The 25,330-nt window shown below is 49.3% G+C and overlaps 3 protein-coding genes across 5 annotated transcripts; 2 read left to right on the top strand and 1 right to left on the bottom strand.

Annotated features, from left to right (window-relative positions):
- Positions 1-1,916: 1,916 nt before the first annotated feature.
- Positions 1,917-5,934, bottom strand: Psme2 (proteasome activator subunit 2). The gene is made up of 11 exons (XM_038309904.2): positions 5,809-5,934; positions 5,495-5,527; positions 5,042-5,104; positions 4,757-4,843; positions 4,623-4,653; positions 4,442-4,539; positions 2,896-2,964; positions 2,695-2,762; positions 2,489-2,543; positions 2,123-2,209; positions 1,917-2,035 (listed from the first exon to the last, which is right to left on the bottom strand). Exons 1-11 carry the CDS (start codon positions 5,854-5,856, stop codon positions 1,955-1,957), a joined length of 720 nt encoding a protein of 239 aa, XP_038165832.1. The 5' UTR covers positions 5,857-5,934; the 3' UTR covers positions 1,917-1,954.
- Positions 5,935-6,224: 290 nt separating this feature from the next.
- Rnf31 (ring finger protein 31) lies at positions 6,225-18,474 on the top strand. Of its 2 annotated transcripts, XM_038309901.2 has the most exons (22): positions 6,258-6,278; positions 6,611-7,017; positions 7,114-7,260; positions 7,388-7,543; positions 7,754-7,813; positions 7,908-7,977; positions 8,907-9,084; positions 9,546-9,924; positions 10,086-10,373; positions 11,132-11,380; positions 11,469-11,654; positions 11,762-11,968; positions 14,228-14,401; positions 14,483-14,581; positions 14,672-14,761; positions 15,650-15,764; positions 15,873-15,991; positions 16,243-16,356; positions 16,503-16,560; positions 17,401-17,497; positions 18,060-18,228; positions 18,337-18,474. In XM_038309901.2, exons 2-22 carry the CDS (start codon positions 6,829-6,831, stop codon positions 18,388-18,390), a joined length of 3,198 nt encoding a protein of 1,065 aa, XP_038165829.1. In that variant the 5' UTR covers positions 6,258-6,278; positions 6,611-6,828; the 3' UTR covers positions 18,391-18,474. The 2 variants fall into 2 exon arrangements, with proteins under 2 accessions (XP_038165828.1, XP_038165829.1); XM_038309900.2 differs by having other exon boundaries at positions 6,225-7,017.
- A 349-nt stretch (positions 18,475-18,823) lies between these two features.
- Positions 18,824-24,499, top strand: Irf9 (interferon regulatory factor 9). 2 transcript variants are annotated; one of them, XM_038309903.1, is made up of 9 exons: positions 18,824-19,045; positions 19,753-19,933; positions 20,245-20,428; positions 20,615-20,697; positions 20,841-20,946; positions 21,042-21,113; positions 22,265-22,606; positions 23,659-23,774; positions 23,874-24,499. In XM_038309903.1, the coding sequence occupies exons 2-9, from the start codon at positions 19,754-19,756 to the stop codon at positions 23,982-23,984; spliced, it is 1,194 nt and encodes a 397-aa protein (XP_038165831.1). In that variant the 5' UTR covers positions 18,824-19,045; position 19,753; the 3' UTR covers positions 23,985-24,499. The 2 variants fall into 2 exon arrangements, with proteins under 2 accessions (XP_038165831.1, XP_038165830.1); XM_038309902.1 differs by lacking the exon at positions 18,824-19,045 and adding an exon at positions 19,094-19,315.
- The last annotated feature ends 831 nt before the right edge of the window (positions 24,500-25,330 follow it).

The raw sequence follows: 25,330 nt of genomic DNA, 5'->3' as shown, positions 1-25,330 counted from the left end.
GCTTAACTACCCGGTTTATACTTTGGATTTTGTTTTGTTCTAATGAGGGAAGACAAAGTCTCGGCCTAGGCTGACCTCAAACTCACGGACGCTTCTACCTTCATATTTCAAGTCAAAGCCCTAGGTTTACAGATCCCGCCATCACACCCAGTTCAGTTTGTGTGGGTTATTGCAGGTTGGTTTAGCCGGTTTACCAGCTCTTACTGTACCTAAAGGCTTTGGGCAAAGACAGTAGGTTAGAGGGCTGGCCCCTAGCTGGGTGTTCTGGAGAAACTTGGGGACAAAACCATTCGCCTTAGCCAGGTAGTGGTGGCACATGCCTTTAATCCCAGCACTTGGGAGGCAGAGGCAGACGGACCTCTGTGAGTTAGTTCAAAGCCAGCCTGGCCTACAATGTGAGTTCCAGGACAGGCTCCAAAGCTACACAGAGAAACCCTGTCTCGAAAAACTAAAAACAAAACAAAAAAACCCGTTTGCCTTGCTCCAACTATAGAAAGAGGGGCCTGCACCATAGATAACCAGCAGCCTAGCCTTCCCAAACTCAAGCTTTGGCTTCCTTAATGTAGTGCAGCATCTTTAAGGCAAAGTACAAGTCCATGACCCTTTAAGGATGAATTATGTGCACTGAATTCCAAACTGAAACTGATAAGAATGCAGCATACAGGACAAGAGCTTGACTTTAAAAGCCCCTTGGAGTCTATAACCAGCCACACAGCAGAGGAACCATTGTCTCCACCGCCACAGAAGTAAATTCTAAACTGCAATCCCATCAATCAGAGACGGAGGCAGGAGAAACAAGAGTTCAAGTTAGCATTAGCTACACGGTGCCTCTGAGGCCAGCCTAGGCTATGAAAAACCTTGTCTAAAAACAAAACAAAAACAGTCTCAAAAACATGACTGGAGAGATAACTCAGCAGTCAAGGTACAACTTTACAACTTCTGTTCCTAGCACCCTTATCAGGTGGCTCACAAGCACCTGTGAACTACAGCTTCAGGGGATCCAGCGCTATCTTCACACACACACACACACACACACACACACACACACACAATTAAAAAAAAAAAAGAAAAATACCCAAATCTCAACAGATGTAAAAACAGAAATTGATTGGGGGAGGGCAAAAGATAAAAAGGCAACTCCCCCACCCTGAATAATGCCCATGGATGGTAATATGTTCTCGCTTAATGGCTTTTTAAGACCTTCCTCTCTGCTAGCACTGAGAAATTTCAGGATCTCATTCTTGTTTTCAACTCCACAACTGTTCTTAATTCCCACACCATAGCCATAAATCTTCCCCGTCTATCCAAAGCCTAATTCCTCCTCCAACAGCTTTGCCTGATATACCCTTTACCATGGTAAAATCGGATGGAAATACCTTTGTGACAGTCCAAACTATGTGTTACCTGCATAGCTGACAAAGCATGTAAACTTCTACCCTGTTCCTTTGCAACTTACTGTGTAACCAGGGTGCCCTGAACTTGAGATCCACTTATCTCTGCCTCCTGAGTGCTGAGACTGAAGGCATACTCACCATTCCCTCCTCTACCCTGTCCTTTAGAAGGAACTGGTAAGAACACATCACTTTCCTGGCACCCTCTCCCATTTTCTCTTGTGATTCTTTGTTTTTATTTCATGTGTAAGGGTGTTTGCTTGCATGTATGCCTGTGCACTATGTGCATGCGTGGTGCCTACAGAGGTCAAAGGAGGGTGTCAGATCCCTTGGAACTGGAGTTACAACAATTACTTGCTACTGTGTGGGTCACAGGAATCCAGCCTGGGTCCTCTGGAAGAACAGCTAGTGCTCTTAAACGCTGAGCCGTCCCCCAACCAACCCTCTCCACTTTCAGTTCCACAGTCACCTTTCTCTGAGGCCCTCAATAAATGATCTCTAAAAGAACAACAGAGGTAATCTACATAAAGTATAAGTCATTTATTCTCCTTCTAATCCTTAGCTCAGTACATAGATGGCTTTTCTTCACCCTTTGGGTTGACGATTTTCTCGAGGTTGCTGCTGATGATATGATAAAGCTCAGCCTGGAGGAAGACCAGAAGGACAGAGTTAGGTTCTTGGCTTCCCACTGCCTTCCGTCCACTTCCCTCAGGAGCTTACTCCACACTCACATAGAAGGCCCTCAGGTCCAGCACCATGGCCCTGAGTACCCCGTAGGCTGCTTCATCTCGCTCATGCACCAAGGCACGATAATCCATCTGGGAAGTAGGAAACAAAACTGGGTCAGCGCCAGCAAAGATTGGGACATTGATTTTGTTTTCTCATACAAAGAAGAGATTAACTGGAAGATAAGCTCCAACAAACACAGAATTAAATAAGGAAAAGGGTCAAGGATGTTGGAGCCCTAATCAGTTTTGCTTTCTGGAATAATATTTTCCACGTTGTGCAAGTCAAAAACAAAACAAAGAGGATCTCTTCTCCCCACCTCAATTCCACCCCTGGCCTGCCTCAGCTAAAATGCTGGACTATGTACTCACTACATGGGTCTCCTTGGAGGCTTTGGCTACAGCATCCCCACGTTCTGAGAAGTACCTGTGAGTAAGGAATGTGTGTGTTAAAGGAGATGTACAGCCAGCCACACACCCCACCCCTCAGTCTGCTATCATTCCGACAGATCTGCCTCGCTTTGAGAATCCTACAGCAATGTCTCTGTAGGTGCCTGTGGTCTTGTGGCTGTTCTCACTTGGAAATGGCTGTCTGGAAGGCTTCTACTTTGGTCTTGACAGCATTCACTCTCTCCAGAACCTTCTCCTACAGAGACATGAGAAGCAAAGAGAATTCTTCATCTACTATTCCCTCTTCTTTCTACTTCCTGGTTTATGCCGTGTTCCCATCCCTCACCCCCAAGTCGCTTCCCACTCTGTCTTCAGTCACCAATTCTTACCTGAACTGCCACCCCAAAATCATTCCCATCCTCAATCTTGGGGATCAGGTGCTGGATCCATGTGATTACCTGTGTTAGAAGGAGCACTCACTCAACAATCAGACTGGAATCTCATTATGCCACTTCTCAAAAAAACTATTTTTATTATTTTACTCTTTATGTGTATGGGTATTTTGGCTTCATGCCTATCTATGCACCATGTGCATTCCTGGTGCCCACATAAAGCCAAAACAAAAAAAAAAAAAAAAAAAAAAAAAAAAAAAAAAAAAAAAAAAAAAACCACCTGGAACTGGAGTTACAGATGGCTGTGAGCTGCCATGTGGGTGCTAGAAATCAAACTTGGATCCTCTGGAAGAGCAACCAGTGCTTGCTTTCTTTCTTTCTTTCTTTCTTCCTTTCTTTCTTTCTCTCTTTCTGGTATTTTCAAGACATGGTTTCTCTGTGTAGCCCTGGCTGTCCTGGAACTCACTCTGTAGACCAGGCTGGCCCAGGACTCACTGAGATCACCTGTCTCTGCCTCCCGAGTACTGGGATTAAAGGCACACACCACCACTCCCAGCTAGCGGTATTCCTAACCTCTGAGCCATCTCTCCTTTCCATAGCAAGATGAACAATTCTGTTTGATTATCTGTTGAGACAGGGTTTCTCTATGTAGTCCTGGATGTCTTGGCGCTCCCTATGTGGACCAGGCAGGCCTTGACCTCACAGGCTCCTTCTGCCTCTGCCTCTCTGTCCTGCCACTTCTTAATAACAGCTACGCCTAAGTGAGCACTTACTATATGGTAGGTGTCATATTATAAATTACTGATCTCATCTAACCACTGTCAATCTTCCAAAGCCTACAATCTGACTGTAACATTTAACACAAGAAACAAGTGAGTCACAGAATGTCTAAGGGAGCTATATAAATGACAGAATCAGGATTTGAATCTAGATTCTTTCTAGGACTCAAGCTTTTAAACCAACTCACTGTATCATATCACCTACACTGTGTACCTAATATCATAGGTTGAGATTACAGAGGTAGCTACAGCACAGGCTCTCATTTTTAGAGCTACCATTATGAAACCACACAGATGTCAAGTGAGAAAAACAGAGAATATCTAAACCCAAAGGGAGAGGACAGCAGGTAAGGTGCTTGCTGTGCACACACAAATGCACGAGGACTTGCACTCCAATTCTTAGCATATACATAAAAGCAGGGCACAGTGGAGTACACTGTAACCCCAGTGTTAGAAGTGGTGGTGGTAAAGTTGGCACATCCTGGAGCTCCCTGGTGACCTAGGTTGGCTAAAACAGCAGGCTCCAGGTGCAGTGAAACCATGCCTCAAAAAAACAACAAAAAAAAAAAACTCCAAATGTTGACGTTTGGCTTTCAAACATATACGCAATTGAAAACACCTACACACGCCTGTGTGCACACACAATTTACACACACACAAATCCAAGACACAAAAGCAAGTTTCCTTATTCAATACTAGGTCTCTGAATTGAACAGAGCTTTTGCCTTGCTTTTCTTCCCACATCCTCCAGTTTCCTTACTTACCAGAATGCATTTCTCTTTGAGAGTCCAGACTTCTGGCTTAATCAAAGCAAGCAGGGCCAGAAGCTTCTCATTCCCAGGGAGAAAGCCACACTTAGGGACTATGAAAAAGATGCAGATAGACTTTTTGGTTACTCCACATCAATGCACCGGTTTCCCTCCCAGTCACCCAGTTCTCTATTACCGTCTTTCTTCTCCTGCTTGTCTGTTTCCATCTAAGGCAAAAGGAGAAAAGCAACTTTAGGGAACTCATGGAGGCTACAGCGGTGTCATTTCCACTGGCTTACAGTCCACAGCTTTGCGCACTGAATGCCTTACCTCATCATCCTTGGGTGGGGGATCTGGGATGGGGATGTCCAGAGGAGCCCGGAGGGAGGAGAGGTCAGTCACATTGAGGAAATCCTCCTGCAGAATTTATTCTTAGGCACTGCCCAGCCTCCTCCCCTCACCAGTCAGAGCCTCCCCTCCATTCCCTCTCCTCTCTCCCTCCCAATCCAGGCCCAGGCTTTATACCAGCCTAAGTTCCCAGCATGCTGACACTAGTTGTCAGAGCTCAGGTGGTGGAAAGTCCGCCATGGAGTAGAGGAGTCTTAAATCACTCACCTGCAAGAGCTGACTCAGGGAGAGGATTTTCTGTGGCAAGAATGTGGAGAGGAAGTCATCAGCCTGTGAGTTACAAAAACAATCATACAAGATGTCCGCGGAGAAGGATGAGAAGAAGGCCCTCAGAAATCACCGAATCACAAATGAGGAAACTCTCGACCTGGAACGTAAGGGACTTGCCCAATCTGAGGGATGGCAGAAGTAGTAGTGTGGGTGCTTTGGGCACCATCTTTTCCTCTCGGCAAAAGAGGGTGGGGTGGGGGAGTGGCAAAAGCAGTTAAGAGTTCTAAGAGCGATCAGATTACGAGGAGTAGAAACCAATCAGTAGAGATCACCTTGAGTAAGCAGGAAGGTTAGGAAAGGCCAAAACTAGGATGAATTGGGGGGTTACTCAGAGGCTGTGGCCCTTAGATCACGGCGCTAAGGTCAAATCGCTTGGATCCAGAGACTCACCTCCTGGAAAAGGTTTTGTCTGAAGACATCCACCTGCACAGACAGTAGTCAGACGCGGGTTAGGGGGTTCGGTTGTAAAGAATAAGAGCCCACCCTCTCCAACCGGGTGCCCTCCGACCGTAGCTCAAACCTGTCCCACAGTGCCAGTTTCCTCTGCCCAGTGCACAGACTGGCTAGAGGGCAGGGCAGTGGTAATCCCCGAGTAGAAGTGAAAGCCCTAAAGAGTTCTCACGCTAGGCCTTGGTGCCCAGGAGCACCCAGCTTTAGCCCCGTTAGGACTCCTCACCCCTTTCTGGCCTCCGGTTCCCATTTACCTGTTTACGAGCTTCTCCACTCAGCCGAACCCCACAAGGCTTGGCCATGCTTCTCCAGCTGCTAGCTCTAGACTCTCGGGGCTAGTCGCCCCAGCTTTCGCTTTCACTCTCCAGGCCCAGACCCACCCCCTCAGCCACGCCCCCTTCCCTCTTTTTTTTTCCCCCCTCCTCCTGGCAGGCCACTAACAGTAAATAGTCTGTCAGCCATTCCCAACCAGATGCCACCAGGAAGGGCGGTGTTGGCTTCATCACCAGCCTGGGGTTGTCCAAGGGAGGGGCTAGGGGAGCGTGGGACAGGGGCGACAGGCACAGCGGCTGCTTCTCGAGAAGGGCGGAGCTTCTACCAAGGGCCGCCCAGGGGAAGTGCTAACTGGGAGAGTAGGACCGTAAAAAAGGGGGTGTTCAGGGGTGGGGCTCCCTGAGGTTAGACCTTAAGGAAGAGACCGAGTAGCATCCGAGAGAGTACAAGGGTAGGAAGAGGGAAAGCCTGGCAGGATGGAGGGAGCGGGGGAGGGGAACTGCCTTGCCTTCAGGACAGACTGGAGGAAAGTGGGAGTCGCCTGAGCGGGCTAAGGGCGGCCAGAGTTGGGTCCCCGGAAAGGTGGGAACTTCCCCGCTGGGGACTGGAATTGAGCAACACCGTGGAAATAAAGATAGGAAAGCTTTGGGCTAAATAGACCAACCCCACGCGGGGGAGGAGGATCCCTCCGGAAGAGGCGGAGAAGGGTCCTTCGCACTGTGGGAGGAGCCCGCGCCGCGGCTTCCTCATTGGCTGCAAGCTCGCCTCCCTTCCGGATTACAGCTCTTCCGTTACTCTGAGCCCGCCCCTTCCTCTAATGCGGTCCGCAGTCCAGCCCTCTGTGCCAGTACTTCCTGTTCCCGGCACCCCTGGCAGCTGCCCGGGCTGAGCGGGGCGGTGGCTTGAGTGACCCTGACTGCTGCGGCGCCGCGCGCCCGTGCGCCTCGCGCCTGTCCTTGTCCCGGGTGGACTGTCAAGCTGAGCCTGTCTCCGGTCTCGGGATGCCGGGAGAGGAGGAGCGAGCCTTCCTGGCGGCCCGCGAGGAGCTGGCGAGCGCCTTGAGGCGGGATTCCACGCAGGTATTCCCCCTGGAGCAGCTCATGCCGCTTCTGACCACCTCTCTGCCACCAGCCGCCCGCTACCTTCAACTGGATGCCGCACGCCTGGTCCGCTGCAACGCTCATGTGGAGGTGAGGCTAAGCCCGCCCGGCGTGCCATGGAAGGGGATCTTGGCTCAGAGGTCAGATGGTCTAGCCTCATAACCTTGCTTTTCTGACTGCTCCTAGCCTCGAAACTACCTCAACACTCTATCCACGGCCCTGAACATCCTGGAAAAATATGGGCGCAACCTCCTCAGCCCACAGCGACCTCGGTATTGGCGCTCAGTGAAGTTTAATAACCCTGTCTTTCGCAGCACGGTGGATGCTGTGCAGGTGAAACCCTTGGGCCTTATTGGAGGTTGACCAGAAGGGACTGTGGGGTGGAGCGGTCTGAGTGGGGAACCCGCTCTATTGCCTAGGAGACCTGCTGGGTAGTAACCCGGTCCTGAATGTGTGGCAGGGGGGACGGGATGTGCTGCGGTTGTACGGCTATACTGAGGAGCGCCCAGATGGATTGAGTTTCCCTGAAGGGCAAAAGGAGCCGGATGAGTACCAGGTTGCCATAGTCACACTAGAAGTGCTACTGCTTCGCACGGAGCTCAGCTTGTTGTTGCAGGTGAGATGGCCTTCTGATTCTAAGGTCTTTAAGGTGTAGACTGGGAGCCCAACCTAATTCGATGCACTTTGAAAGCCTCCATACTGGTGAATTCTGTTTCTGCAGCAGTCTGGAAGCTTCTGCTACCCTTTCTCCCTCTGAACGTTAGGGGATCGGGCTTACAAGGAGAACTTTGCTCAAGGTGGGAATTCTTTTAAATCTTGTTTGCAGAATACTCATCCAAGACAGAACGCACTGGACCAGCTGCTAAGAGATAATGTTGAAGACGATGTAAGGAAGGCAGAAAGGGTGCTGTTAAATAAGGGACTGGGTTTATGGGATTCTGTCCCCCAAAGACTCGTGCATTCTCTGCTTTCTTCTTCAGATGCTGCAGCTTTCAGAGTTTCACCCCCTTTTGAGAGAGATTGTTCCTGGCGCCCTCCCCTCTACACCAGGTATGACTGGCCCTGTATGAGAGTATTAGATTAGATTGATGTAAATTTAGGTCTTCTATCTTCTTGTATTTGTCTTTTATTTCAAAAGATTAAAGTTCCTCCCCACACACCCTCTTGGGTCCAGATGTTGTAAAGAACAGTTCTGTGACTTGCCCTAGCCCATAACAGATTTGAGTGTAGCCTGGTCTTCTTTAATTTTAATTTTTAGTTTTTTGGGGGGTGGGAGGGTAGTGTAGTGTGGTATGTGCATGTGGGTGCAGGTGCCCATGGAAGCCAGAGGCAGCTGATCCCCCCAGAGCTGGAGTTGGAAACAGTGCTGAGCTGCCCAACCTGAGTGCTGGGGGTTAAACTTGTCTTCTTTGCAAGAGCAATGTTGCTCTTCACCTCTAAGTCATTTCTCCAGCTTTACAACTTTTTAAGAAAGTTACTCTGGGGACTGGAGAGACGGCTCAGTGGTCAAAAGCGCCTGTTGCTTTTACAAAGGACCTGGTCTCAATTCACAGCACCTTTCCTAACTCTAGTTCCTAACATATCTTTGATCCCAGCACTCAGGAGGCAGAGGCAGGCAGATCTCTGTGAGGTTGAGACCTGCTTGGTCTATAATGAGCTACAAGTCAGCCAGAGCTACATTTTGGTGTGGGGCTGGGAGTAGATAAAGATGATATTTGTCTATGTCTGACTTGCTTTGCTCAGTATGGTATCTTCAAGTCTCATCCATTTTCCTATAAGTAAGATTTTGTCCCTTGTGACTAATACTCCAGTTTGTGTGTTACTATAAGCTACTTATTATGTACAACCTGTTTTCTTCATCTGTTGGTAGGTACACAGTGTGACTTATGTCTGGGTTGTAGTATATGTTTATTTACTGGTATGTGAATGTAGTTTTTGCTTTGTTTTTAAGTTATACTTTTTTGATTTTATTTTTTCAGGCTCCACCCCTGTTCCCTGCTTTCTCTGTGGTTCTGCCCCAGGCACACTGCACTGTCCAGCCTGTAATCAAACCTCATGTCCAGCTTGTGATCTTTTATTCCATGGACATCCATCCCGCGCTCATCACCTTCGCCGAACCCTGCCTGGGGCTCACCAAACCATTAACCTAAACTCTAGGTGAGGAGCTCTCATTTCTCAGTGATAGTGAAATTAAGAAAATAGAAGATGACTCAAGTGTCTGTTATATGCCAGGTTCTCTAGTAAAGACTGTTTCATAGAGAACAGTTAATCTAGCCATCAGGGAAACTATAGACATAAACACTAAGCAAGTAGCAGTCAGGATAGACAGATTGTTATGATACACAGATAGGTGGTAGGTGGACAGTCTTGTCTGAAGAGCGCCCCATTCAGTGTTATGAACACCTAGCATGGGGAAATTAAGGTACTGCGTTAAGATGTTAGCTGTACTCTATCCTTTAAATATTGAATCATCTGTGGGTATGGGAGTATTCCAGACAGAACAGCAATCCCAGAAGCCAGAGCTATATGTCATAACCTAGGCAGTGTGAGATTCCCAGGGGTGAGGAGACTGGAACTGACTTCTGCCTCAGCCAGCCGTGTCTTTTTCTCTATTACAGTTTGCCTGCCTCGTCCCAACCACAGCCCCACTCGGCCTCCCTGGCTCTGAGAGATGGCTCCTTTTCTTCCCCTGATACTGCAAATGCTTGTCTGCCCTGGCGCTGTCCTACCTGCATCACACAAAATGAGCCTTGGGCAGTGCTCTGTGCAGCCTGTAGTCAGCCCAGAGGCAGTAAGCTGCTGGGAATAGAGGCGTCCCAAGGAAATGGGGGCCTGGAACCTGAGCCTGCACGGGATCAGTGGGCCTGCCAGAGCTGTACCTTTGAGAACGAGGCAGCAGCTGTCCTGTGTGCCATATGTGAGCGACCTCGACTAGCCCAACCTCCCAGCTTGGTGGTAGACTCCCATGATGCTGCTGTTTGCCACCAGTCCCTTAAGGTAACCCATCCCTGGCCTTCCTGGCTCTTTGTTTGTGTCTGTTAACCTCAAGCTGTTCTCTCTATCATATCCCTTGTCTTTGGTTTCCCTGGTTTTCTGTATTTCTATCATGAACCTTAGCCACACAGTCAGTAGGATAATTCTCATTACCTTTCCATCAGGAGGATGTTTTGCTCTCGTCTGCCCAGTCTCAAGTCTGGTACTGTGATCACTGTACCTTCCGCAACTCAGGCGCTGTCTGGGTATGCGCTATGTGCAACCGAACCCGCAACCCCATCGCAGTACAGCATGCCCTTCGACCCTATGCCAGATCTTTGGAAAAGGATCTCCCAAAGCCTGGGTCCCCAGAACACCTCAGTACTTCCCTGCCTGGTTCCTGTGGAGACCCAGAGAAGCACCGCCAGGATAAGATGCGGAAGGAAAGTCTCCAGCTAGTGAGCATGATCCAGGTAAGGGTGTGGATTGGGTCTGGCTTGAGATGGGCTGAGCTTTGGGGGAAGAAGATGCCAGCTTGTTAGTTAGCATTCTTTTATTGTTGTTTTTCCTGACTGTACTGAAACTGCTCTGTAGACCAGGCTAGCCTTGAACTCACAGATCTGCCTGCATCTGTCTCCCAAGAGCTGAGATTAAAGGCTTGCACTACCATGCCTGGCCAGCATTCTTTTTTTTTTTTTTTCAAGACAGGGTTTCTCTGTGTAGTTTTGGCTATTTTGGAACTCACTCTGTAGACCAGGCTGACCTCGAACTCATAGAGATCCACCTGCCTCTGCCTCCCGAGTGCTGGGATTAAAGGTATACACCACTACCGCCCATCTCCGGTTAGCATTCTTTTTTTTTTTTTTTTTTAAATATTTATTTATTTATTATGGATACAATATTCTGTCTGTGTGTATGCCTGCTGGCCAGAAGAGGGCACCAGACCTCATTACAGATGGTTGTGAGCCACCATGTGGTTGCTGGGAATTGAACTCAGGACCTTTGGAAGAGCAGGCAATGCTCTTAACCTCTGAGCCATCTCTCCAGCCCCCCCAGCTAGCATTCTTATAAGAGTTGTTACTGTTAGATGTAGCTGCTTTACTTTGAATGTTTTGCAGAAGTCAGGTTTCATTCTGTGCCCTGGTCACATAGTCAGTATGTCCCTGCTTAGCCACTGCTGACCAGGCAGTGGTAGAGTTTCCTTCCTGATGTTCCTCTGACTGCTCTTTAGGAAGGGGAAGCTGCAGGTGCCAGTCCAGAAGAGATCTTCTCAGCTTTACAGTACTCGGGCACTGAGGTACCCCTGCAGTGGTTGCGTTCAGAGTTGTCCTACGTCCTGGAGATGGTGGCTGAGCTAGCTGGACAGCAGGATCCAGGGCTGGGTGCCTTTTCCTGTCAGGAAGCCCGGAAAGCCTGGCTTGATCGTCATGGCAACCTTGATGAAGCTGTAGAGGAGTGTGTTCGGGCCAGGAGGAGGAAGGTACTATTATGTGGGAGGCCGGTTGGGGTGGAGAGCACCAGAGCTTGCTTGCTGTTCCCTCTTAACATCTCAGTGTTTTCGATTGCAGGTGAAGGAGCTCCAGTCCCTAGGCTTTGGACCTAAGGAAGGGTCCCTGCAGGCGTTGTTCCAGCATGGGGGTGATGTGGCTCGGGCCCTGACTGAATTACAGCGCCAGCGTCTGGAGCCCTTCCATCAGCGCCTGTGGGACAGAGGCCCTGAACCCACTCCCTGCTGGGATGGGCTGGATAGACAGGTGCTGAGAGTAGGCAAGACACCCAATATCCCACTTAAGGGAATAAGAGAAGATTGAGGGAGAAGATCCTTGGTCTGACAGACACTGTCTCCTGAATCACATTGCAGAGCCTGGTCAGGCGGCTTCTGGCAGTCTACACTCTCCCCAGTTGGGGTCGGGCAGAGCTGGCCCTGTCACTGCTGCAGGAGACGCCTAGAAACTATGAACTGTTGGACGTGGTGGAGGCCGTGAGGCACAGCCATGACCGGGCCTTTCTTCGCCGATTGCTTGCCCAGGAATGCGCTGTGTGCGGTTGGGCCCTTCCCCGCAACCGGGTAAGTCACTTCCTGCTGTACCTGGACTTAGAGTGACTCTGATCCTGCTGGGCTGCCACCTCTCCTAGATGGCCTTGTCTTCTGCTTTTGGCTTTACACCACTGAAGCCTTCTGATAAGGTTACAACGGGAACACCCCTTTTAAAAAATGTTGGAGCTTTCAACATTGTATTAGCTTTCTTTTACTATAACAAATACTGAGGTAACCAACTTATAAAGAGAAAACATGTATTTTTTTATACAGTTCTTGAGGTTTTAGTTTTTCATCTGTTGGTTCCATTGTTTTGGGGCTTTGCTGGCACATCAGGTAGGAAAGTGTGACACCAGAACCACTATGCTCTTGGCTAGGAAGCTAGAAAGTAAGAGACTAGGGCTCCATCATCCTTTTCCAGGACATTCCTGGTGACTAGAAGACCTGGACCACCTCCAGCATTCCGCGTTTGACAGATGTGGTACACATCTTTAAGCCTAGCTCTCAGGAGGCAGAGGCAAGCAAATCTCTGTTAATCTGAGTCCTTTCTGTTCTGCATAGAGAGTTCCAAGCTACACAGAGTCACATAATGAGATTCTGTCTAAAAAAAAAAAAGTTTAAAAAAATGAATAGATCTGGACTATAACAAACATGCAATAGTATTTTTAAAAAATGTATACTAAGCTTCTCTACTCCTCTCCCCTCAAAATCCTTCTCTGAATGCCTGATCTTTATCCATCTGTATGTGCAGAGGGCTATTTGGAAGCAGATCTCAAGTGTCATGGACTTATCTTTAAGTATTTCGATATAAAGGCAGTGGTGGCGCTGCCTTTAATCCAGCACTCAGAAGGCAGAAGCAGGCGGATCTCTGTGAGTTCAAGGGGCCAGCCTGGTTTACAGAGCTAGTTCCAGGACAGGCACCAAAGCTACACAAAAAAAACCCTGTCTCAAAAAACCAAAAAAAGGGCTGGCGAGATGGCTCAGTGGTTAAGAGCACTGCCTGCTCTTCCAAAGGTCCTGAGTTCGATTCCCAGCAACCACATGGTGGCTCACAGCCACCTGTAATGAGATCTGGTGCCCCTTTCTTGTGTGCAGGTGTACATGGAAGGAATATTGTATACATAATAAATAAATAAAATCTTTAAAAAAAACCAAAAAAAAGTATTTCAGTAACTCTCTAAAAAGTAAATTCTATTTGAAAATACAACCACAATAGTCACACCAGCAGAAAGTAACAATAATTTTAAAATTTATTCTTTATCTATTGTGTATTTGTGTATATGTCACATGTATGTGGGTGCCCATGGGGTCAAAAGATTTCGGATCCCCTGAAACTGAAATACAGGTATGGGTGTGAGCCACCCACCATGGGTGCTGGGAACCAAACAAGTCTTTTGGAAGAACACCAAACACTATTGCTGGCTAAGCCATTTCTCCAGCCCAGCAATGGTTCTTTTTAATCTGGGTAGGGGTCTCATGTATGCAATCACTATGTGGTTAGAGGTGATTGTAGGTGTGCTGAGCCTCCTTCCTCCATATTCCCAATGCTAGGATTACAGGCACGTGCTATCACACCCAGGTTTATGAAGCACTGGGGGCTTTATAACCAGCACAGTAAGTTTGATATTACAATATCTAGGTGATAGAAGCAGGTCTGTGTTATGTTCTGAGCTTCACTTGATCTAGGTCCAAGGTGGCAGTTCTTCAGGTGAATATAATCTTAGTCTGGCTCTGTGTTGTGTTGGTTTTATATATCTCTATATATTACATATATAAAAAACTATATATATTGTAAATCATAGAAAGTTGCACAGCGAATATGGGGAATTCTGTGGACTGTACCCACCCTCCCCTGGTGGTGACATGTGATTATTATGTATCATCAAGACTAAAGTACACAGGCAGCATTAGCTATGGTATGGTTCTTCTTGTTGTTTACTTGTTTGTATGTGGAAGAGTGTTCTCTTTTTATATAGCCCAGGCTGGCCACAGGCAACCTTGACCTTCTGACCCTCCTCCCCACCTCCTGAGTGCTGAAACAAGGGATGTACCCTTAAGCCTGGTTTATACAGTGCTAGTTAAATGAATGCCTTTAGACGTGTTTGCTTTACTTTGGCGTCACCACTGTCTGCTGCCCTCCTTCCAGCTGTCTTCAGACGTGGGTTGCCTGCCTAGGACCTCTGGGTGCTTAAGCTTGCTGTTTGCCCATTTAGTTAGACCTCAGTTTTTCGGTGTATCCCAGGGCTGACAGCAGATCTCCCCTTTTCTTCTTCTCCCCTCCCACTGTAGATGCAGGCCCTCATCTCCTGTGAGTGCACCATATGTCCTGACTGCTTCCGCCAGCACTTCACCATTGCCCTGAAGGAAAAGCACATCACAGATATGGTGTGTCCTGCCTGTGGCCGCCCTGACCTTACTGATGACACCCAGTTACTCAGCTACTTCTCCACCCTTGACATCCAGGTACTACGACTGCTATGGTTTGGGTGGTCTAGGCTTTGAACAAGTTTCTACCCATCTACCACCTCTGCTTCTTGTCCTCAGCTCAGAGAGATCCTCGACCCAGATGCATATGCCCTATTTCATAAGAAGCTGACGGAGGGTGTGCTCATGCGAGACCCCAAGTTCTTGTGGTGTGCCCAGGTAAGTAGCCTGGCAAAAGGAACTTTCTGGAGGGGCAGGGTATGGTACCACGTCAAGTCTTGAACAGCTTTTGTTCTCTTGCGCTCACAGTGTTCCTTTGGCTTCATATATGAACGTGAACAACTGGAGGCAACATGTCCCCAGTGTCACCAGACCTTCTGTGTGCTCTGCAAGCGCCAGGTGAGTCACACTCTTCCCTTCAGAAGTGTTGACTAAGCTATTGCCAGGTTCTGTTAGACTCGGAGTACAACAGAAACAAAACAGTCCTGCTCTCTAAGCTTAAAGGGCTTGCTAGGGATCTAGGGAGAGAATGCAGTTAGTGGACGCACCTGAGTGCAGTCTCCAGGACCTGTGGAGGTGGCTCAGCAATTAAAAGTCCTAGCCTCCCTTCCATGGGACCTAGGTTCAGTTCTCAGCCCTCACATGACATCTCACACCCTCTTCTGGTCTTCTTGGTTCAACACCAGCCACACACGTGTTGAACGGACATTCATGCAGTCAGAACTCCCATACACATTAAATAAATAAAATATTTGGCTTGGCGGTGGTGGCACATGCCTTTAAACCCTTGGAAGACAGAAGCAGGTGGTGGGTCTCTGAGTTTGATACCAGCCTGGTCTACAGAACTATTTCCAGGACAGCCAAGACTCTGTCTTGAAAAACAAAAACAAAAAACAAGCAAACAAAAGATTCCAAAGCTGGATTAAGGCCGGTTAAGTTCTCGTTACCAGACCCGACATCCTTAGTTCTAGCCCCAGGCCCCACAGAGGTGGAGAGGACTGACCTCTACTGGTTATCCTCTGACCCTCACACTCACCAAAGTAATTAACTTTTTAAAGAAAAATGTAAAGCCAAGTCTGTTGATAGGTACTTGTAATTCCTGCACTGGGATTGTGTAGTGTAGTGGTTGGGGAAGTGAAAAACAGTGGCCTTTCAATGTTCAGAACTGAGTGAATGGGAGATAGCAGTAGTGTCCTAAGTTGGGACCACTGGGTGTGAGTGGTCGGGCCAACGGGACAGACTAGGGCATGGGGTAGAGCTATGCACAGCCTTCTTTCCTCCTGGCAGTGGGAGGAGCAGCACAGAGGACGGAGCTGTGAGGAGTTCCAGAACTGGAAGCGCACCAATGACCCAGAATACCAGGCTCAAGGCCTGGCAATGTATCTTCAGGAAAATGGCATTGGTAAGGCTACCCCACTTAGTCTGCCTGCACAGTCTTACCAGAAGAAGCCTCCTTCTTGAGGACCTGGGTTGCAGTGCTGCCCTCACCCTGAGCTTCTTCCCCTTGCAGACTGCCCCAAGTGCAAGTTCTCATATGCACTGGCCCGAGGAGGCTGCATGCATTTCCACTGCACCCAGTGTCGGCACCAGTTCTGCAGTGGCTGCTATAATGCCTTTTACGCCAAGAATGTGAGTTCTGAGAGAGGGAAGGAGAGAAAAGTGGGCGGCTGCTGTTGGGCTTGAGGGGCGGGGCCAGGGGGAAAGGAATGGTCAATAGGACAGAAAGCATCTCTGCCCTCTTCTCCCACTGCTTACCCATACCCCTTAATATCACGATCTCCTTTCACTCCCATACCCCTCCCACACCCCCACACAGGGGTTCTTGAAAGTCCAGGACACAAACACTTTCCAACTTCTTTCTCCTACTTGGGTTTTACCAGAAATGTCCAGACCCTAATTGCAGGGTGAAAAAGTCCCTGCATGGCCACCACCCTCGAGACTGCCTCTTCTACCTACGGGATTGGTCTGCTGTCCGGCTCCAGAAACTGTTGCAGGTCAGAGGTGGCCAGCCCGGCTGGGTGTGCAGATTACTAGAAGATGGGATGCCGGATGAGCAAGAAGGGAAAAGACTGAATGCTAGGAAATGGGACAGTGGCTGAATCAAGGGAAACAATGCCCATATGTCTCTACTTCTCCCTAGGACAATAATGTCATGTTTAACACGGAGCCCCCAGCTGGGACCCGGGCAGTTCCTGGAGGTAAGTGTCAGACAGGCCTCTGTGGAGATGGTACAGTGGGTTTCCATTGTGGGTAAAGAAAGGGAGGATCTGGAGTCGATTATGTGCCCTTTGGCAATGTAGTTAACCTTTCCTTGGTTAGGATAGGTTAACTGGTGAGGATAATAGCCACCTAATGACTAAGCTGTGTTACAAGGAATCATTAAAGCACATGGCCTTTAAGTCTCTTCTCATGTTCTCTAATGGTTAGGATTTAGTAATTAGCTGAGTAATTAATGATACCTGCTAGCTGTTTAGGTTTTAGGCTACTGTTTTGGGTTCTATGTGGGGGAACAAACGATGCGGAGTAAGGTTCTGACCTACCCTACTCATCTTTTAGGCAGAGATAAGGCCTCCAGAGGGCTGGGCAATGGTGGCACACGCCTTTAATCCCCACACTGGGGAGGAAAAGGCAGGCATATCTCTTTGAGTTCAAAGTCAGTCCGGTCTACAGAGCGGGTTCCAGAACAGCCAGGGTACACACAGGGAAGCCCTGTCTCAACAAACAAGCAAGACCTTCAGAGAATAAGTTGGCTGTGTAGGAGCTAAGTCATAAACAGGAGAGCAGCTTGAAGGACATACGACAGGCCAGCCAAAGCTCTGTAGTGAGACGCTGTCTCTTCCCCCGCCAGAAAAAAAGCATGTGATTATGGATCGTAAGCCACTTTGGTGAGAAGTGGGGCCGCCAGGCCTCCACCTGTCCCCAGGCCACTCTGCCTCTGAACCCTTCTCCAAAGTGACCACCTAAATACTACTGACAGGCAGGGTTTTCTGAACCAGAGGTCCCCTCCCAACATGTTCCCTTTCCTTCCTTACTCTTAGGTGGCTGCCGAGTGATGGAACAAAAAGAGGTTCCCACTGGGTTCAGGGATGAAGCTTGTGGCAAGGAAACTCCACCTGGCTATGCCGGCCTCTGTCAGTGAGTGCCTGCCAGAGCATGGAGCATGGCATTGGGATGAGGGCTAGGTTGCCCAGGCAGTAAGATGGGGGTCTCTGGGGCCAGTTGGTCCTTCAGAGTAGGAGGGGGGGAAGGAGGGGCCCACTGGTCAAGGGTGTGGATGGGTAGTGGCAGGCAGCACAGAGATTCTGGCTGACACTGCCTGCAAGGAGAGCAAGCAGAGAAGCTAATAGTCGTGTTGATGTAAGAATCTAATGTGTCCAGGACAGCCAAGGCTCTCCACAGAGAAGCCCTGTCTCAGAAAAAGAACAATCCCACTGTGGTCTGATGAGACAACTATGTGGGAGTAGAGGTGCTTAGTGCCAAGCATGGGGAATACAGTTCTACCCCCCAAACCCACATGGTGAAACCAGCTCACAAGTTGTCCTGTGACCTGCATATGTTCCTTGTGACATGCGTGTGGGGTGGGCACATACAGCATAACACAAAAAGGAAAACTCCAAACGCCCAACAAGGTGCTAGGCTCACACAGTTAATGTTAAACAGCAGAATAAATAAATATTCTGCTCCCTCATCTCCCCAGGGCACACTACAAAGAATATCTTGTGAGCCTCATCAATGCCCATTCGTTGGACCCAGCAACGCTGTATGACGTGGAGGAGCTGGAGACAGCCACTGTACGCTACCTCCATGTACATCCCCAGGCAGTGGAAGGAGAGGACCGTCCTGCCTACCAGGCCCGACTGTTACAGGTGCCGCTGTCAGCACTCCACCGTACCTCCACCCTACCTTCCAGACGTCACCTGTCACGCCCAATTTTCTACTCCAGGTTTTCAGTATCATTATCCTCTCCTTTACAGAAGCTGACAGAAGAGGTTCCCTTGGGACAGAGCATCGCCCGTAGAAGGAAGTAGCTGAGGGCAAGGGTCCTGATGAGGCTTCACCACCCTGCCCTCTGCAACAGCTCCGGCACCAATAAAGAGGCATCTTATGGCCTAGGCTTCTTGGTGGTCCTTCTTCCTGGCCTCACCATCCTGGGGCCTTAGGGAAAGGGAAGGGGTAGGCAAACAGAGTCTTGTTGAAAGGGCCCTCTGCAGCCTGCCATCCGACTTCCCCTGGACGCCTGGTGGGAAAAAATGAAATGCCATGGATGTATGAACAAGAGAGACCTTCCACCTGGTGTGGGCATCTCCGCTTCCTTTTTCTCATTTAACCTGGATGCTGTGTGAGATCACTTAAAATATAGCAAGCAGACACTTGGGGAGCACAAATGAGCCCCCAGGTCAGATCCAGAGATTAACCTTCCTAAGAGGCAGCAGTGTCCTCATGGGAAGAAGGAGGGGTCTGACCGGAGCCACTGGGCCCTGGCCTGCTCTGTTGTCAACACGTTCTCAGATGCTGCTTCCCTCTGGTGGTAACTGCCGGCCCTGCAACCCAGACCACGTGATTTCTGGGAAACGTTCCTCCCAAGAGGAGAACTGAAACTTAGGGTGGGGCTATAGGAAGGGGCGGAGAGATCAGAAACCTAGCCTAGAACAAGCCGAACCTGGGACATCCTCGGTCGCTCAGGTAAGAGCAACTCTGGAGGGGAATCAGCTGGGAGGGCGGTGAGATGAGGCCCCCAGGCTCCTGTGCTAGACGGAGGTTCAGGCCAGGCTCTGGGTCAGAAAATAGGTTTGACCAGAGTTAGACTGGACAGGAGGAAGGCCCTTTGCTCAGCCTCAGTTGACCTTTGTTTTCTTGCCTCTGGCCCTGCCTCCTGCTTCAGCTCCACCCTTTCCCCCAGCTATTTGCCCCACCTACCCCTCCAGTGCAGGGAGACAAGATGGGGGTGAAGGGGTAAGTAGACTGGGGAGCTGTCTTAGAAGCAATGCTGCCTCTTTGTGTGCTTGGGGTCTGCAGTCTGTCATCAGGAGCAGGTCATTAAGGGATTTCTGAAATACCTCAACATTAAGACCAAGGTTTCCTGCCAGGTGTAATAACTTGGAATGTAGTTTTTACCTCAGAATGTTTCAAGAGAAAAGAACATGGAAGGGTCTTCGGGGAAGGACTGTTGCAGGAAGCTGGCCCCAGTGATCAAAGTTTAGTAAACACTTCCAATTTGTCAGTTCCCCCGGGCATGGCAGCACACACCTTTGATCCCAGCACTTCAATGGCTGGTGGATCTCTGTGTCCAGCCTAGTCTGTATAGTTAGTCCCAGACCAGCCAGGATGACTTAGTGAGATCCTGTGTCAAATTTTAAAAATAGTTCTATATATCCTGCTTCTCTTCCTAGGATGGCCTCAGGCAAACCACGCTGCACCCGAAAACTGCGGAGTTGGATAATAGAGCAGTTGGAGAGTGGGCAGTTCCTAGGGGTATGCTGGGATGACACAGCTAAGACCATGTTCCGGATTCCCTGGAAGCATGCAGGCAAGCAAGACTTCCGAGAGGACCAGGATGCTGCCATATTCAAGGTGAGAGGGCCTGAAGCCAGCATCCCTCAGATAAAGGATGAGGTCTGCACTGGCCTGTTCATGTCCAGGTGCTTCTGTCTGTCTGGGCTGTGGATAAAGTGAGTGCTAGAAGGGTGGGATCAGCTATGTTGTTTGCAGAGCCACGGGGCATTACCAAGGAGTTCATGCTGGCAAGAATGGAATACAGACCCAATGCAGGCTCATCTAAGCTCAAGGCTTGTGCTCAGACCACACAGCTGTGCTGTCAGCCATTTGGAGGGACATCTAGAGTATGTAATACTTTGTCTTTTTGTCACTTAATCTCTTACTAGGCTTGGGCACTGTTTAAGGAAAAGCACAAGGATGGGGACATAGGACACCCTGCTGTCTGGAAGACTCGCCTGCGCTGTGCCCTCAATAAGAGTTCTGAATTTGAAGAGGTTCCTGAGAGAGGCCGTATGGATGTTGCTGAACCCTACAAAGTATATCGGATCCTGCCCCCAGGAACCCTCCCTGGTGAGTGGTCCCTGCCCAGCTGCCCCTGGAATGAGCAGATTGTCCAGGAAGGATGGAGATAAGCCCTCTGTGGACTGGCAGGCCTTCCCGGGTTCCCGCATCCTGCCAAACTGTTGCTTTGGATCCTTCCCACTGTCTTCCTCTGGAGAAGGCTCTGACCCTCCTCCACCTGCCACATTTCTACAGCCCAGCCAAGAAGCCAGAAATCACCATCAAAGCGATCCATCAGTTCTGTGTCACCAGAGAGGGAAGAGAGGGAAGAGAGCAAGGTAAGGAAGGCACCCTCAAGAACTTGACAGTTATTCTCACCCTCAAGACTCCTTCAGAGTGTTGGGAAGGGGAATAGGTAGGCCAAAGAGCAGGGTGGCCATCAAAAGAAGAGGTCTGCCGTTAACAGCTGTTGTATCTGTAGGCAAAGGGGAGGGCCAGTGGGATTGTAAAGCACTCAGACAGCAGCGGTGGCAGCAACAGTGGCTACAGCAGTAACAGCGGAGACAGCAGCCCCGAACCAGAGGAAGGTACTGTTTCTCTTGCCTTTATGTTCCTGTTGCACCTTCTGTGTCAGGCTCTTTGGTCTCACTCTGAGTGGTCAGTGCCTTTGCCTCTCTTCCAGATGCTAGCACAACAGAAGCCCCCGTTCAAGAGGACCCAGTGTTCATGGAGCATCTGCTTCCTCCAGACTCAGGTAGGTAACCTTTCTGACCCTTCTCTGTCCCTTTCCTCTCAGGTTCTGCTTCCTCTGACCCTGCATGCATTGTCTGCTCAGTCAGGGATTACAACAAACTTTATCCTAGAGACAACACTTCTGAATTGAATATTCATGTGGCTGACCATACTCAGTAAAGCTTTTCTCGCCCTGGGGTGGGGGGGACACACAAAAACAAAACTCCTTAAATTCTCTGTTCCTTGAATAGTCACTTTGAGATTTTTCTTTCTTTCTTTCTTTTTTTTTTTTCTTAGCCCTGGATGACCTTGAACTTGCTCTAGAGAGATGTTTATTTCTTTATTGTTCAGAAAAATCCAGTCTCTGAGACCTTGTTGTAAACGGCACAGTTGTGAGCATTAAGCTCTGCTGGGAGTGACTCCTAATGACAAGAAAGCTTTGCCACAAACCCTGTGTTGGGAGGAAGGCATGCACATGGAAAAGGAGGCACCTTCCTTCCTTCTTTCTTTGTTTATTTAGATTTTATGTTTGAGTTCTCTACAAGTATATCTGCAGGCCAGAAGAGGGCATCAGATCCTTCTAGATGGTTGTAAACCACCATGTGGTTGCTAGGAATTGAACTCAGGACCTCTGAACTCCTATCTGCTGAGCAATCTCTCCAGCTCCTTTTTTTATATTTGGTTGTGAGCCTTGCCTTTAACGGCTGAGCTATCCCCCCGGGCCTCCTTCTTTTTAAAGACAGTCCCATATTGCCCAGTCTGACCTCAGACTCACTATGTACCTAAAGTTCACCTGGTTTCCTACTCCTCCTGAGGCTGGGCTTACAGATGTGTGCTACCAGGCCAAGTCTAAGGGCTTATTGCAGTGCTGGGGCTTGAACCCAGGGCTTATGTGAATGGTAGACAACCATTCTTTCACCTGTGCCGCATTACCAAAGATATCTCTGACTCAGAAGGAGCTCCCTCAGCTCTGCAACCTTGTCTTCCCCAGCACTTGCTTGGATGCCTGTTCTGGGCTCAGTTTTCCCAGTAACAAAATGGGGACACTGGACCACATGGAATTTCATTTTTTTCTAACACCTTGTGATGGTCATGTGCACTGTGGGGCCAGGGCCTCTTCCCAGCCTGCAGGCTCTTCCTACACCTAGTACAGCTAGGCTTCTCTGCCTGCAGACTACTCGCTGCTGCTCACCTTCATCTACAGTGGCCGCGTGGTGCATGAGGTCAAGGTGCACAGCCTAGACTGTCGCCTAGTGGCTGAGCCCTCAGCCTTGGAGCGCAACATACTCCAGGTGCTGTTTCCCAAACCTGATCCGCCGGAGCCTATCCAGAGCCTGCTGAACCAGCTTGAGAGGGGCATCCTGGTGGCCAGCAATTCCAGAGGCCTCTTTGTTCAATGCCTTTGTCCCATCTCCGTCTCCTGGGATGCACCTGAGGCCCCATCTGGGTCTGGTCCACATCTGCTGCCCAGCAATAAGTGTGTGGAGCTCTTCAGTACCAGCTGCTTCTGTAGAGGTAAGGGCGTCCTAGCTGGGCACCATCGCCCGTCCCTTTCTCCGTCTCCCCTGGGCCTGTCCAGAGCAGATCGTCACTGCAGCCTGTGCACGGCACCCCTGCACTTGTGTGGTGCACATTGTGTGTAGCCGTGTGCTCAGCTCCGGCAGATTTCCCTAGCCAGAGTCATGGTAGATGAGGTTCAGCTGGAGTAGCACAAGTGTGATACAGTTTGGGGAAGCGTTGTAACATCGAAGCATGGTTATATGAATGTGTGCAAACAAGTTAACACAGATTTAAACCTCGTGACCATCTCCGTACACACTGGAACACACAACTCTGTGGAAGAGCCAAGACCCTTACACACACTTGCCCCGCCCCACCATGTCTACCACATTGTAGGCATCTCCTAAGACCGTCCCTTCCTTCTGCCCACTCTTGAAATTCTAGTTACAGCCTCTGAATCTGGGCATAGGAGCAGAGGGAAGAGCATAGAGAAGAGAGTTAGGTGTCCCTGGTTCATGGTATCCTAGTGTGGGCAGAGGATAAGCAAACAACAAAGGGTTGGTAGCCAGGACTGCTGCTCCTGAGGACTCCAAGGTGCCTTTCCTACAGCGCCAGGGAAACAGCTTAGTTCCTAGCATTCCCAACTTCCTCTGCATCTGGCTTCCCAGATGGCTCCACTTTACTCATGGTCCTTTCTATATATTATCTGTTCTTGTTTTTGAGACAAGTCCTTACACCGTTTCAGGTGGCCTGGAACTCACTCAGTAGGCCAGGCTGCTGCAAACACATGGCAACTCTCTTGGCCCAGCCTGAATGCTGGGGTTACAGGCATACACCACCATGCCGTGTGCCATGCCCTCCTTCTCTCTTTATTTATTTGATTTTTTCGAGACAGGGTTTCTCTGTAGCTTTGGAGCCTGTCCTGGAACTAGCTCTAGTAGACCAGGCTGGTCTCGAACTCACAGAGATCCGCCTGTCTCTGCCTCCCGAGTGCTGGGATTAAAGGTGTGTGCCACCACTGCCTGGCCCCTCTTCTTTCTTCTAATCCTTGACTCTTTTTCTTTCAGACTTGGCCCAGTACTTCCAGGGCCAAGGCCCCCCACCCAAGTCCCAGGTAACACTGCATTTCGGGGAGAAGAATCCTGGCTCTAGCCATACCCAGGAGAATCTTATCACCGTGCAGGTGAGTTCTACTCAGGACGAGAGCGGTGTTGGTTGAAGGGAAGGAGCTACAGGGTGGTGACTGTCCCTGCAGTGCTGATCCTCGTTTCTTCTGGTACAGATGGAGCAGGCGTTTGCCCGACACTTACTGAAGGAAATTCCAGAGGAGCAGAGAGCTGCTTTGTTCCTGGTACAGAACCCAGAATGCCCATCTGCTGCTTTGTCGCTCTGACCACAGGTCTCCATGGAAACAGACTTGTTCTTCACACCGTTGGTCTGCCTCCTTTGTGCTGACTTTACCACTGGCTTATACAGCATGGCTGGTAGTGCAAGCATCTTTTTTCTTCTTAGAACAATTATTTTGAAAGCCAGTCTTGTTGGTGAATATTTGTAATCTCAGCACTTGGAAGACAGACTGAATGATTATGAGTTCAAGAACAACCTGGGAGAGACTTTTATGTACTTTTTTTTTATTAGCTGTACCCTCTTTCATCTCTAAAGAACTGTAAAGTTCTGAATAGTGTGATCTCAGTGGGAATTTTGCTCTCTTTCCAACCCCTGACTCTAAATCCAAGCACTTTATATTTCCTTCTTAGATCCTCACTGGAATTTAAAATAAAGATTAACTGGGTGGGGTAGTATGCATCCGTAACCTCTGCACACAGGCAGGAAGAATGTGGATTCAAGGCCAACCTTGACTATAGTGACCCTGTCTCCAAAACAATAAATAAAGCTTTTTAAAAGAGAGATGAGTATGTGGTATGTTGGGAGAAGTTAGCAAGAGCTACATGGGAATTGTAAAGATGGAAATTTGAATACCTACTGCCTGGGTTCTCTTCTAGGTCCCTTTGCTTCCCTGGAATACTAACTGGGCTCTAGAGCCTAGTCTCAAACGCATGGTGATTCTCCTGCCCCAGCCTCCTAAGTGCTGGGATTACAGATATAGACCACCATGCCTGGCTGTACTGCCATGCCTCCCTTCTCTCTCCTTCACCCTTCTATTTTGTTTTTCAGACTTGGCCTAGTACTTCCAGGGCCATGGGCCCCATGCAAGTTTCAGGCAACCACACCGGGAACAGGCTTGGGAGTCAGTCGCTATAGCCACTGATAGTTTGAGAACAGCCTCCATACGTTCACACCTTGAAAACTCCCCACACCCCACCCCCTCACACACACGGTTTCTCTGTGTAGCCTTGGCTGTCCTCAAACTCACAGAGATCCGCTGGACTCTGCCTCCCAGGTGCTGGGAGTATAGCATGCACCACCACCGCCTGGCTCAGACATTGAAAGGATCCTCAGTTAGAGTGACTGGGAATGGTTTAAGAGGTGTGGCCTTGTTGGACAAGTTGTGCCACTGGCAGTGGGCTGGGTGGTGGCACATGCCTCTAATTCCAGCACTTGGGAGGCAGAGGCTGGCAGATCTCTGTGAGTTCAAGGACAGCCTGGTCCACAGAGTTAGTTCCAGGACAGCTAGTTACACAGAGAAACCCTGTCTCAATAAAACAAACAAAAAAAAAAAATTAAAGTCAGAAAAGGCATGGATCCTCTCCAACTGGAGTTCAGATGGTGAGATGCCTT

Source organism: Arvicola amphibius, chromosome 13, assembly GCF_903992535.2.
Source record: "Arvicola amphibius chromosome 13, mArvAmp1.2, whole genome shotgun sequence".
Lineage (NCBI taxonomy): Eukaryota > Metazoa > Chordata > Mammalia > Rodentia > Cricetidae > Arvicola > Arvicola amphibius.
The sequence above is the reverse complement of the archived record's forward strand: the minus strand, read 5'-3'. Positions and strand labels throughout refer to the sequence as shown.